The sequence below is a fragment of the Lycorma delicatula genome, chromosome 3, assembly GCF_047948215.1.
Source record: "Lycorma delicatula isolate Av1 chromosome 3, ASM4794821v1, whole genome shotgun sequence".
Classification (NCBI taxonomy): domain Eukaryota; kingdom Metazoa; phylum Arthropoda; class Insecta; order Hemiptera; family Fulgoridae; genus Lycorma; species Lycorma delicatula.
This window is the reverse complement of record NC_134457.1, coordinates 3,984,636-4,000,125: the sequence shown is the minus strand read 5'-3', so window position 1 is coordinate 4,000,125 and position 15,490 is coordinate 3,984,636. Positions and strand designations below refer to the sequence as shown.

At 35.2% G+C, this 15,490-nt stretch overlaps 1 protein-coding gene across 1 annotated transcript in view; it reads right to left on the bottom strand.

The window, feature by feature from the left end:
• LOC142321355 (uncharacterized) overlaps window positions 1–15,490 on the bottom strand; it is a gene marked incomplete in the record, with an annotated part of 100,278 nt that overhangs the window by 54,624 nt on the left and 30,164 nt on the right. The window contains 2 exon segments of the mRNA XM_075359374.1: window positions 5,120–5,268; window positions 9,651–9,791. Of these exon segments, the coding sequence (XP_075215489.1) occupies window positions 5,120–5,268; window positions 9,651–9,791 (290 nt within the window).

The following is a 15,490-nucleotide window of genomic DNA, read 5'->3' as shown; positions in this document are numbered from 1 at the left end:
AAGCTCGTTTTTCCTGGGCCATTTGGCATTTTATATCACTCCTGCTTTGTCCATCTTTAGTAACCCTACTTCCCAAATAACAAAATTCTTCTACCTCCAATATCTTTTCTCTTCCTATTTTTATATTCAGTGGTCCATCTACATTATTTCTACTACATTTCATTACTTTCATTTTGTTCTTGTTTATTTTTATGCGGTAGTTCTTGCGTAGGACTTCACCCACTTCAGTCATTGTTTCTTCTAAATCTTTTTTATTTTCAGCTAGAATTACTATATCAGCAAATCATAGCATCTTTATCTTTTCACCTTGCACTGTTAACTCCAGGTCTAAATTGTTCTTTAACATCATTAACTGCTAGTTCTATGTAAATATTAGAAAGTAACAGGGATAAGGAACATCCTTGTCGACTCCCTTTTTTATTACGGCTTCTTTTTTGTGTTTGTCTCACATTTATCTGCTACTGCTTGCTTTGGTTCATGACAATAACACTCTTTTTCAGTGTTTTGAATACTCTTTTAATACTTCTCTTTTGTGTGATAACACTCTTTTCTTACTTAAGAAATAATAAGTGGTGTAGAAATATTACACACCAGTTTGTATAATCTATTGTTACCACATTTATGCTCAACTTAATATCGGTGCACAACGGTAGCAGCTCAGATCTCAGCAGGAGCACAGTATACGTACACGCTAATACAAACATCACTCCCACCGTGCAGATGACTGCACAGTTCTCCCACTATAGCGGTGCTGTGGCTCCACCACTCTCAGAATCCAATAAAAGGGCATACACGAGAGTGAATTTTCAATTCATCATCAACCACCACCTAGAGAAGACATAGAAGAAAAAGATGGGAGAAGACAGAAATTCCCTGGCAACTGCATCAATGTGAGACCTCCCGACAGATGCCAACATCCCCACCGGAGCAGCAGGCCTAGCCGGCCTGCCAAGGGAGCCACTGGAAACGGACGCTACCTTCCCGCTCCAGCTCGCAGAGCTTCAATCACTCTGGCTGGCAGACTCAGCAGCAGGAGCAGGCCCAGTGGGATCGCTAGGAGAAAACTGCCTCGGCCGCACCAATGAAAGACGACCAATGCTGACCTAACACTGCAGGGCTCTGGGGACTACCACTGCCATGCTGTAGTGGGGACCCAACTACCACTGAAGACAAGGTCGGTCTGATTTAAATGGATGAGCCTCAACTCCCCAACTACAGCCAAGTCGACTTCACCAGAGACAAGCTTCCGGACCCAACACCTCTTCTCAGAGCTAACTCAAAAAATGGCTCTTTTTAGGGCTACCTCAAGGTTATAGATTACAATGAGCCGTTGAAGACAATCGACAACAAAAACAGTCCTTTTCAGGGCTATCACAAAACTATAAATTACAATGAACCATCGAAGCCAATCAATGACAACATAGCCCTTCTCAGGGCTACTACAAGGTTATACAGTGCCACATGCTGTCGAAGCCATTTGATGACACTATCTATCACTTCCTCACCTGCACTGCGTAGTAATTCTGCAGATATCCTGTCTATCCCAGCCTTACTGCCATTCAAATCTTTTAACGCTCAATTAAATTCAGATCCCAGTATTGTATCTACGTTTTCATCCTCTTCGACTTCCTCTTCTTCCTCTCTAACACCAGTTTCTAATTTATTTCCTCTGTATAATTATTCGATATATTTTACCAACCAACCTTTTCTTTAATATTATAAATTGGTGTAACATCTTTATTTAACACATTATTAGATCTTAATTTATATACCACAAAATTCTCCTTGACTTTCTTGTATACTCCATCTATTTTACCAATGATAATTTCTCTTTCCACTTCTGAACACTTTTCTATAATCAACTCTTCTTTCACTAATTTGCACTTCCTGTTTATAGTATTTCTTAACTGTTGATAGTTCCTTTTACCTTCTTCATCAGTAGCACTCTTATTCTTTCTATGTTCATCCATCAGCTGCAATGTATCCTCTGATATCCAAGGTTTTCTACCAATTCTCTTGGTCCAGCTAAGTTCGCTTCTGCTGATTTACAAAATTCCTTTTAATATTCTCCCATCCTTCTTTTATATTTTCTACCTAATCATTTTTACTCACACCTATTGTGATGCCCTGCTCAAAATTTTTTTACCTCCCATTCCTCAAGCATCTTTAAATTCCACCGATTCATCTGACACCTTTTCTTCAGGTTTTTAAAGCCCAATCTACATTTCATTATTACTAAATTATGTTTGCAATCAATATCTGCTCCAGTAAATTCTTTGCAGTCTACCAGTTGATTTCTAAATCTTTGTTTAGCCATTATACAATCTATCTGATACCTTGCAGTACCACCCGACTTTTTCCATGTGTATATTCTTCTATTATGATTTTTAAACTGGGTGTTGGCAGTTACTAAATTATACAGGCAAAACTCAATAAGTCGGTCCCCTCTTTCATTCCTTTAGCTAGCCCATATTCACCCACTATATTTCCTTCCTTCCTTTTCCAATGCTTGCATTCCAATCTCCATCTATTATTTAATTTTCATCCCTTTTTATATGTTTAATTGTTTTGTCAATTTCTTTGTATGTCTTGTAAGTCTCTACCTCATCATCATCATGGGCACTTGTATTCATATAAACATTAAAAATTGTTGTTGGCTTAAGTTTTGATTTTATCCTGATTACAATGATTCTATTGCTAAGCTTTTTGAAATTCTCTAATCTCTTTCTATTTTCTGGTTCATTATGAAACCTAGTCCTGCCTGCCCTTTATTTGACGCTGAGTTAATTATCTAAAGTCACCTAGCCAAAAGTTGTTTTCTTCTTCCCACCAAACCCCACTAATTCCTACTACATCTACATTTAACGTATCCGTTTCCCTCTTTAAATTTTCTAACCTACCAACCTTTTTTAGACTAACATTCCACACTCTGATTTGTAGAATGTTATATTTTTATTTTCTGGTGACCCCTTCCTTAATAGTCCCCACCCAAACATCCAAACAGGGGACTAGTTTACCTCTGGAATATCTTACCAAGGAAGGCTCCTTCATTTTTGTTATATGAAAATGCAGAGAACTACATTTTCTTGGAAAAAACACCAAGTTTTCCATTGCTTTCATCTGTGCAGCACTCAGAAGATCCAGTGATGTTGATATGGTCGTTTAAATCCTCCTGACCTACGCCCTTATCAACTACTGAAAGAGCTGCTGCCCTCTTTCAGAAATCATTCCTTAGTCGCCCTCAACAAATACCTCTCCGATATGGTTGCACCTTCAGTCCCCTTCACTGAGCACTCAAGCCCCCTCAACGTCGACAAGGTCTCATGATTCATAGAGGGAACAAATAAACTTAACTACAACTATATAAAAACTATTGCTGTAAATGAAATCAATTTGATAATTTAAAGGATTTATCACTCATTCAGCTGACCACTAAAAATTTCACAATATGGCCAATAGAAATACAACTATTTTTTTTCTACATCTGCAGTCATTAGTGATAAAATTATTATACTAATATAAATTATACCTGACAATTACTAATATGTGTTTCCTAACTGCACATTGCTACAGATTTACCAATATTTAGTACAGTAATTACAAAAATCTAATTAAATAATATTTTTTAATACTTTATATAACCCTTTAATAAATGCTAAGTAATTAACATCAGATACCAATACAGAGATATCACCTGCTAAGAGGAAAAGAATGAATGGTCCACTATTTTTTGGATGATAATAAATCATCTTCAGAGAGTACAAGTTTATTAATAATAACGTTATATAAATAACCAAATTAAATACATTTTAAAGCAAAAGCTATGTCATTTAAGAGTGTTTTAAAATTTTATAAAATGAGAGATAAACGGTAATAATTTTTCAACATCAAGTGGAAGGGTATTCCTTAAAGATTTAAAGAAGTTAAAAACTTAGGAAATTGAAAAAAAAGGAAATTTTAAAATTCACATCAATTTCAATTTCTGGACTGACTGAATCTTGTAAGGAAAAATTGAGCACACTTTAAATACATTACACCCACAGTGTAATAAGACAAACTCAATGATATAACAATTTGTCAGAAAGGATATCACAGCCGGTGAATAAAACTATTTCAATGGCTGCAGTACAGTTTCTTCATTCTAAAATTATCCTTTTAAGCTCAATATCAGCTGTTTATGATGTTATAGTAACTTATAATCTTCCTAACTGATGTTTTAACAGCACACATCCATAAATCAGATCATAATGATGTTAAAAACTACACATGCCACATTCTAATACTTTATCAAAATGTTTTATGACAACTACTTCATGTATTAATAAAATTATTTTTATTAGATTAACAAATTTTGTTAATTTTAATTACTTATTAGCACAAGCACCATATTCATGAGGCTGCGACTTATATCTAATGAAATAACAGAAAATAATCTTGTTTTAACTACAAATAACTTATAACTGAGCTTCTTAAAAACTAAGGCATTTGGATTTAATATGTCACTAAAAATCCACTACCTAAATTCTCATTTGGAGTTTATCCCTACCAATTTTGGAGCTGTGAGTGATGAAGGTGAAGAACACTTTCAGTAGGAAATATCCACCATGGAAATACACTACCAGGGAATATGGAAACCCAATAATGCTGGCTAATTACTGCTGCAATCTCAAGAATGATGTATCTACAGCAATGTACAACAGAAAATCCAAAGCAGATTTTAGGCATGAAGAAACTGCACGTACAATACAGTTATACTACTGTTACAATGCTTTTTCCTTACAACAAAAAATGGTATTTTCAAAAAACTATTCCTGATAGAAAGAAACCACTTAAATATTTAATATCAGCATCAAAAGCAGAATAAGATTCAGCTATTAACATCCTTGTAACAAACAAAAAACAAAATTTTGTTGTCCAGTGTTCTCAATCTACCTGTGAAATCAATAAATGTAACATAACTGAAAATTTTTAATTCCATCACACAATCATAAATTTGATGATTTAAAACTACAACTGTAAAAACATTTATTAGAAATTTCAACTAGTTAAACACAATTTTGAAAAGAAAAAACACAAATTATGTTCACTTCAATTTCATTTTTCCTTTTTTTTAACTTACCTTCACACTAGGAAACTTCTTCTCCTTTTTACGTCCTTTACTGCTTTCACTACTTCTGCCTTGTATTGCACCATGTGTACCTTGCATTTCAGATTTATATCGAAATCTGAATTGTGGAGCTACATTTTCTACCAATTCTAAATATGGCCCTACAATAAAAATGAATAATTAAAAAATCATTAACCAATTAAATCATTAAATTAACAATATAATCCAGCACCAATTGATATGTACTCTAGATCTTTTAGCTTACTTGAAAGCCACCATCAGGAGTTAAAATTGATACATTTAAAATCAAAAGTTTAAAAAGTCATAGCTAAAATTAAAAACAGTCATGACTGTCCCAGTCTAATACTAGTCTACGCTAAGTCCCAGTCTATACTAATACTAGTTATACTAGTATAGTATATACTAGTATATATACTAGTAAAATGCATCACAATTTTTTTCAGCTCATACATCATTTAAAAGAAAAAAAAATCTGGCAAAGTTGTGCATGACTACCAGTTATTAACAATAAAATTTAAAAGAGTTGACCCAAAAAATAAAAAAAACAGAATTTATATTTTATAAAAGTGGAGAATAAATTCTAAGAAAAGGTTTTCTAAAAATATTCATGTATAGGTGTAATATTCATGTATAAGAGTGTTTGACACTTCTTTTATAAGAAACTCCTTCCTCTAATATTCTCAACAGTGTTGTATTTAACTTTTCTTCACAGTCCAGGAACTTTCCTGATTTTTGGAAGTATTTAATTATATAACCAGTACCTGAAAAGCCAAATCTAGATGTACATCTGATTATTATACTATCACTAGCTATGTACTTTATCCAAAGCACAAGATAAATACAGTATTCATTGACGCTACAGGTTTTTAACATCTCTTGATTTTACTTCCTTTAAATTTAGTTTCCAACTCAATCACAATATTATTTCAGAACTTATAAAATAATTGTTAACATCCATGAAGCCACATATAATATTATTGAGTTTACTTGTACTTTCTGATTTTAGCAAAAACTGTATTGTGTTTCACGTGCTACACTTTAGAGTGAAATTAGCAGTAATTCTTGTCATCACTAGATTTTGCTTTTTTGGGTCTTTAAAACCCTGCGATGAAATTTCATTGACTTCCAATAGAACAGGGTGATATGTAAAGAACAGAGTGACCTTCAGAACAATCCTCAGCCACCTCTTGTTCACTGTTATCTATTTTAATAACATTTGCATAGTTAATCCACTTTGACTAAAATGCAAAATACACGAAGTGTCTTTTTAAAGTAAAATTCAGTTTTAGTTTTCTGCCCACATACATAATGTGAACAGATGGCAATTGCATAGTTCAATTATTTTAATTGATAGTGAACTGTTAGCAACAATGGTTCAGTAATTTTATTGTTTATATTCATCCAAATATGAATGCTAAAATTCATGATTCCACCAAATGTGAAATAAAAGCATAAGATTTTTGATATTAAAAACAATTCTGCAGCTGAAATTCATAGAAAAATTTTGATATTTGCAGGCCAAATATTATGTATGGGTGATGGTAAAGTAAGACGAAGGTACCATTCATTTTGAGAAGGGCGAACAAAAGTTCATGATGAAAAACATAACAGCTGACTCTCAAGGTAACAGATGATTTGATTGAAAATACTGGTAAAAAAAATTTGTTTGAGATAACCAGCACTTCACCATGACACAATCATCTTTAATGTTTCATATTCTTTGATTTGTGAGGTTTTGGTTGAAAAATTTGGCTATAAAAAATTTGTCCACCAGATGGGTGGCAAGATGTTAACCACCTCAAACAAGGAAAAATGTCTTACTGCAGCGCATGAATTTCTGCAGCAAAAATGAAGGTAATGAACTATTTGATCATACTGTTACCAGAAATGAAACCTGGATCTATTACTTAAATGTCAAAACAAGTCAGCAGCAGTCAATCAATGCAAGGAACCATTCATCATCTCCTAGACTAAAGAAGTACAAACAAGAGCATTCAATGAAAAATACTCTAGCTATTGTTTTTTTGGTACAAAAAAGGTGATTGTCAAATTTAGTGATTGTGGAGCAGCAGTAAAATGTACTGCAAAATGTTAAAAAATCGTAGAAGAGCTATAAAAAAATAAACAACGTGGCATGCTATCCTGCAAGATGTTTTTGCACGACACACATGGCAAAATCAAACATGAGGCAATTGGAAGAATTTTACAGCTATGTAGAAAAGCAGTAAGTAAATGGGGTTTTTATCCACAAGTAATAATGTTTATGTTTAAGTAATAATTTTTTCTGTTCTGTTTTTTATCTCAAAACAAGCCTTACTTTAAAAATACACCTCACATTAAACCAACAAATTTGTGTATCTTTTTAGAATATAGAACATATTTTACAATTAATAACTAAGTCTGGAAGTTCTTATCCATATTCATACAATATAATCAAAGAATTTTCATTAAAAACTATGTATAAAAACAATATCTGAATACTCTTCATTTGAAGACTGTAATAACAAACGATAAAAATTGTATTTAGTGTGCAGTTAATTATGACGAATTAATAAATAATGAACAAAATTAATTATTAAACAGTAATGTTTTGATATGAATTTAGATATTGTAGTTATTACTAACTGTAATTATTATAAGTGTGGGCAATTTAAAATTTTTGTTATTATTGCACGTTTACAAGCCCAAAAAAAAATATATAAATATATTATCCTATTATTAATTTTTTAATATATTAAAATATAAACTAAATAATTGTGCAAATATTAGGTTTGATCAAAAAATATGCAAATTATAGTTTTTCTCAAAAAATCTGTCTTTATCTCTTCAATGTTGGCAAAACAACGTCTTGTCATGGTATTTTCTCAGCTTGGAGAATAGGAAGAAGTCATAGGGGGGCCACGTCTGGAAAATACTGAGGCTGAGGCATCATAACAATGTTGTTTTTACCAAAAATTCACAAACAAACAGTGAAGGTTGAGTGGTGCATTATCATGGTGCATTTGCCATGAATTGTACCATGAAAATGCACCAATTGCTTCATGCAAACAATGTAGAACTTCCAAGTAGTACTCCATATTGATCGTATGACCTGCCGTTGAAATTGAAGAACAGATTGATCAGAACCTTCCAATTCGATCAAACTTGACAAGCTTTTTTCGGTGTTGGCTCTTCAGGAAGCTTCCACTGGTACGATTGGGCCTTAGTTTCAATGTCATACCCATACACCCATGTTTCATCACCAGTTATGACCCGTTTGCGCAGTTCTGGATTGTCATTCAATTCTATCAGCAACTCCTGAGCAATGCTCATTCGGCACTGCTTTTGGTTGAAATTCAACAATTTTGGACAAATTTTACTGCCACACATTTCATCCCCAAAACATTAGGAAAAATTGCTTGGTATGTGCCAAATGATATGCCAACATCATCACCAATTCTCTGATAGTAATTCAGCAATTATCCATCATCATTTTATTCGCTTTTTTGATGTCATCGATTGTGATGTGTTGAGACATCCAGAGTGTTTGTCATCTTCACGGCCCTCATAGAAACATTTGTACCACTTGCAAACACTTGTTTTATTCATAAAAGAATCACCAAAAGCAACATTAAAAAATTACAATGAAGTTCTGTCTGCATTTTATTCCAATCTAAAACAAAATTTAATGCAAATTCTTAGTTCCATTTTTTCCACAAGTTAAAAATCGCTAATCATACCAAAATATATTTAACCTTTTCCACAACCAACAATACTAAGAATCCAATATTACCATCAATGTAAAGCAAGCAGCAAGTATTATTATGTAGTTATGGAATTATACAGCCCGGGAAATATTCTGCATATTTTTTTATCGTACCTCATAATTGAAAACAATAATAGAGAGCAAATAATTAAACTCTTAGTAATTCACAATTTGTCAGTGTTTGAGGAATTTTTTTTTAAATTGAAATTTAAGGGTTTTAAATAATTTTGAATAATATTTAAAAATAACATTCAATCAAATGTAAAAAAACACACACACTTAAAAGACTACTTAAAATGTTTTCAATTGTCTGCAATCACCTCAATGACTGGTGCTGCAATTTTCATACTGGCATCAGTGTGTTACTGCTTTTTTTTAATTTTTCTAACTAGGAAGACATTACATTAAGAATGTAGTCAAAAAGTGTAAGTGATACAAATTGTGTCGGATCACCTAGTATTGTTTTTTCTTCTGTTCTGTTTTCCTTTTTAATAAATGTTTATTTGCTTTTTATTTATATCAATTTGCTAAACATTAATTACATTTTTTTTAGTTTAGTAATTTAATATCAGTCACAATAAGTCAACTTCTACTTAAGTCATTTTTACAATAACTGGGTATCAGTTTAAGAATCAAACACAGAATGAATTTCTGATTAAAGATTATTATAAAAAGCTTGTTGACATGGAATCGCCATTATATTATTTAATAATTGATCTTACAAACATGTTGATTACACTTCATAATTAAAATAAACAACATAAAAACTCAACTTACGACCATCTTGCGGTTTTAACTGTTGTTGTCCAACAATATACTCTGTAGAATCAGGAGAATAAACTAAAGATGATGACATACTTGAACTAGAGTTAGAATGATCACTAGCAGTAGTGGGAGGGCTTGGAATAGTTCCACCACCTGAAAAAATGTCATAAAGCTGTAAGAAAAAAACCATGTTTTGGTAGTGAACTATATACTTGTACGCTATTATCCGATGTCTCATATAAATTATAGTCATATAAGCCCAGTACAGTCATTTTAAAGTAGTAACATGAAAAGGATACAGTGCTCATGAGCAAGTAAATCAGCTGACAGAAGAATCTTACCAAGGCAAGGGATGTATAGTAAAAGGAGCATAAAATGAACAACAAGAAATAAATGTTTTTTATGTAACTAATAAAACTGAAAACCATCAAAATGAGGAGAATGAACTGATTCAAAATGACCATCATATCAGATAACAACATATTGCCACCCCAACAGGTACATCAAAAGAAGTAGGATATATTAGGGCACAACTGGACCCGTAAAATCTGTTCACAGAGGGTGTCGTCACACAAATTCACAGAAAAGAACAAATAAAAATGAAAGGAATGTTGTAAAGAACTTCTGAAACATTGTTGTGATGAGAGAGATGACTTCCATTTCAACACTGTAACCGGAGACAAAACTCAGGTGCATCATTATGACCCAGAAGAAAATGCCGATGTTCCATGACGGCATGGAACATCGGCACTATGGCTCGCACAGTCAAAAACATTCAAAACATAACACTTTATAAAAATATTCCCTTGTGAATGTTCTGCGATTCCAGATTCATATACGTGACTACTTGGAAGCCAATTCAACAGGATAATGTTTGACAACATACATCACATGTAACCACCGAAGCTCTTGTGAAGTTGAAATTTGAACCTACTTCACATCTTCCATACTCTCCAGATTTTGCAGCTTGTAATTTTCTTATCTTTCTGCAACTACAGAGATATTAAGAATATTCATTTCACCAAGGAAGCAGTGAGGTTTTGGATCAAGGAAAAATTGCTAGTATTCTCCACTAACAGAATGAAAAAACTAGTTCACTATTGGGAGAAATATATAGCTGTACATGATAACACATGTACAGCTAGGTGTGAAAAAATAAATGTAAGTTTGTATAGCAAATAACATGACTTTTATGCCATATTTGTATCATTTGATTATCTCTTTTCATATACAAGTTATGAGTAACTGTGCATTATATTTCAGTCACCCCTTGTGTAAGTCATGTTGTTTAATATGGTCAGTTCTTTGATAAAGGAATCAATTGAGCAGAGAGCATTACAAAATAAAAATAGCTACACTACGTATAACTGTTACATCATACAGCAACTAAGAATTTTAGATATACAATAACAAAGGATATGCAAATACTGTTAGGTCATGACTCTGTCTTAACCTTATTTATTTGATGGTAATAAACAATAGTGAATAACTCTAGTTTATAATCATATTTCTACTAAACCACTAGCATGTTTTTTTTGGGGGTGGGCGAAAAATGCTTTCATGTTATTGCCCAGATCAAAAAATTAACAAAAAAAGCGCCCTTCTCGGAAATTAAAAATATTAATAAATAAGATTAAAACCATATTAAAATCAAACTAATAAAAGAAACACAACCATTAGGATAAAAAAATTAACATGAATAATAAAATAAAATCAAAATGTATAAATAAATCTTATGAAGTATATTGATGCTTCTCAGAAGTGACAATACCCAGTCTAGTACATTCTTATTTCCTAAGATGCGATGAATATCCCTCAGTAATTTAAATTTGTGACATACGGCTGCATAACATATGCAGTCCATAAGGATGTGGCACACAGTTACTCAGCACTCACATCATACACACAGTGGTGCATTTTCTGCTGACATCAGGTATCTCTGAGTAGCTCTGGTATGTCTTAATCGCAATCTGCACAGGACCACTTCTTCTTCACAGCGAATTTTTCTGCACAGGTATTTTACACCAGAACAGCAAAGAACAACAGTATTCTTTGAAGCCTTCAATAAAACATATCTATCTGGACTTATCAAATGTCACTAATCTAACGAACACCATATTCAAATGTTGAAATTTATGGACAGATGATACATCTTTTCATAATAATTTAAATTTGTACTGTTTGTTTCTGCTATTTTTACAGGTTAATTAAAATCTATTCTATTAAATTAGTTACTTTTCTAAACCACACTGCATATGGTTTTAAATCATGAGCAATGTTTTTGAATTTAAATTATAGTTGATTTTCTTTATTATGTAAGATAACTATTTCTTCATTTCTGAATAAGTTATTCAAGAATACATTTTATTGTTATCAAAGAAAAGTCTACCACTGATACACTGAAAACATAGGTCTAAAGTTTTGTTAAATCATAGAATGATATCTATACTAACTGTTTACTATGACTCATCAGTTCTACAAAAAATAAATTTATCACAGTAATATGATCTAATTTATATTTTAAACGCCACATAAGCAGTCATACTCTCAAAGACACCACAGTACACCATGTACAATTGACGGCCCAAAAGCCCATAGTCCTTCTGAGAAATCCTCCTAAGTTTGTGCATTACAGAGATGGTGTCCGCCACTACTTGTTTGACATGGTTGCAAAACAATATGAATCATCAAATAAAATACCTAGGTACTTCTGATTTCTTACCCAGCTGATAACACAGCCTTTATATTTAACGTGGGAGTTTTGACTGATGATAATTTGTCTCCACGCTTCAGAAGCATATACTTGGTCTTGGGCACAGAAATGTTTAAATCTTGATTGTCCATCCAGCCCTCTGCAGTTGACAAGGCTGCTTGCGCTCTTTCTTCCAGCTGCAGTCGTGAATTTCCACAAACTAAAAGGAGCCAGTTATTGGCGAAAGCCTGGGCTGTGACCCCTTCTGGAAATTTCAATCCCATAAATCCATCAGAGCAGATTCCAGAGCAGAGGACCGAGAACAGATCCCTGCGGGCTTCCCCTGGTGACGGACTTTTCCACAAGTAAGCGAGCATCTTTGAACAAAACTGTGCGGTTAGACAAATAGTCATGCACAACGACCTGTAGGGCTTCAGGAACATTGCAACATTCCATCTCATACAAGACAGAACTCTAACACAAAGAAGGAAATGCTGCCTTTACATCAATAAAAATAGCTGAAACATATCTAAATTCGGCACTTTCCACCTCGACAAGAGCATTTAAGATGCAATCCACAGTGCCAACCCCATTCATAAAGCCATATTGGCCTTGATTTAGAAACACGTACATCTCACCGCCTTCCCGGAGCCTTCCCATAATCAGCCTTTACAGCAACTTATAGAAAACCAGCAAGAAGCTGATGGGTAGTTAACTGCCGACCTCATTCGGATCCATTTTAGGTTTTAAGAGCACTCTCAGCAAGGCAATCTTCCAACAAGTCGGAAAGACACCCAGCTTAGGCACCACGAGAAGAGCCTGCCGAGTAGCTCTCTTATGATTGCAGCAAATGCTATATAACATTCAAGTCAAGTTCCCTTATACGGGACGACGTTGCTATCGTTTCCTAGCAGATCTAACTCTTCCGCGCAGCACGCTAATGTCAGAGGACCACCATCTTTTTCTGAGTTTCCGCCTACGGTTAGCAGACGGTTCCTCAGTAGCAACGGTCACGACGGCTCTGCATGCCGCTGATCGGCACTCGCCGATCTGGTGTTCGAAGAGACTGGCCAGAATCCTTCCCATATTCGCCAGCAGATCATCGATACTCCATCCAAGCTGGAAGTATCCCGACACCAGTGTAACATCGAGCGTACCCCTCGTGATTCGCACGACGGTGAACTGCTCATCAAACAAATGAGACATCAGAAAACACCCTAGCAGCCTGAACCGTTCTCATTAACCACCTCCAGAAATACGCTATTGTCCCTCGTTTTAGTGACCCGGGAGATTTAGAGCCTCTCCCTCCTACGGCTCGGTTGGCGCCCTGGAGTCCTTCACATTTTAATGCCAGATCTGCTAACATGACACTACCCTCACTTAAATAAGAGTCAACCAACTGTCGTAACTCTATTGATAATCTCAACTTCTTTTTGGAGATTTTGGTTCATGCCGACCGCATCTCCTCGATCCGCCGTAAACACTTGGACCCGGAGTTCGTCCTCTTCAAACCACGCTTCCCTCCGGGAACCTCCTGTTTAGTGCCGATCACCGCACCACTGTCCTCAGCCATCACCGATTTCGCGGGAGGACGCCCTTCGGACTTGGCCCGTTCTCCATCATCGTGCCTTCCTTGCGCAGTTCCGACAACCGTCTTCCCTGAGAAATTGGAAGCAGAGGCTGCAGTAAGATTTTTGTGCAATTCCGCACACTCACGAGGGGGGTACGGGTACTCCCTTTGGGTAGACCACGGGATCCTTAGCGGGAATTCGCAGCCTCGGCGGAGACCTACCGATCGACTTATTCGGTGTGAAGAGGTCTCCGGTCACCAAATCCTTGGCCAATCCAACCAAGTCTTCTAAGCAATCCCCTCCGGATTGCTGCTCCATCTCGATTCAATTAAAAATACACCGACTCCACCGCCAGGCACTACGATGTTGTGCGATTGAAAGGTATCACCTAACACAAGACTCAGTGAGCGTTAGCAATTTGTTTTCCCGAGCAAGGTCGTCTGTTCTTACACAACCCCGCTCGAAAAGTCCAAAGCTAAAAGCTCCTGCTTGCAAGACCACCCGCGAGGTCGGAGCAAATCGCTTCCCGAACCTGCCAGAGGACCGCAATAATAAATTGTCCTCAGGAACTACGAAAATTAGACGCAACACCAAAGAAAACGTCCTTATTTTGCCCTCCAGCAACACATTACGCTACTGGCTGGCCAATAGCTCTACAGTAGCGCATGTTGACTAACTGCCACCGATCGTTATCAGCCCCGACGACGGGAACGTACAACACTGCTCTTGCCAGAAAATCACACCGGTAGTGCAAATACAAGATTTACAGTACAGGGCCAGAGGCCGAGAAGCGATCACTAAGGGGTAATTTTTTTTTAAATGTATGGTAAACATAAATTATTCAGCGCATTTTAGGGGTAAATAAAAAATAAACAAAGCAATTTAGCCCGCACTGATTTTTTTCAAACATTAATGTAAGTACACTAGTTACCGATGACTTTGAATGAATACGCCGGCGCGATGTACCGACAGGGGGATCGTCAGTTGAACAATGGCTACCTTATAGGAGAAAGCGTACAATGGTTTCAGAAAAGCGGATCTGTTATTACGGTACGCACGGCCGTGATCCTACTAATAAAGTCTCTATTAAACTTAGTATCAACAGTTTAAGGATACAGGAAGTGTAGTACAAAAAAAGGTACACCTTCCGTCTCCGAGAAAGTTCTGTATCTAATAACAGAAACTTTTAAGAAAGCTCGAGTAAATCGACTCTTCGTACAGTTTTAAAATTTGGAATACCGTAATCAGCAATTCTGAAGATTATATGTAAACGCCTAAAATTCCATATATACAAAATTTAGTAGGTGCATGCGACTGAAGATTACAATAAACCAAGCAGTTAAAATTTTGCCGTGGACATTCTTGATAAAGTGAAAGAAGAAAATGCGTTTTTAGAAGAAATAATCTTCTCTGACAGAACTACCTCCCATCTTTCTGTCATAATTGTCGGATTTGGAGTAGCAAGAACCCTCATGTCGTTTGACAAACACAACGTGAGGGCCTGAAAAGTACTGTTTGGTGTTCTTTAACCGCTTATGAAGTGAAAGGACCGTTCTTCGCCGAGCCAACGGTTACAAGCGCTAGTTATC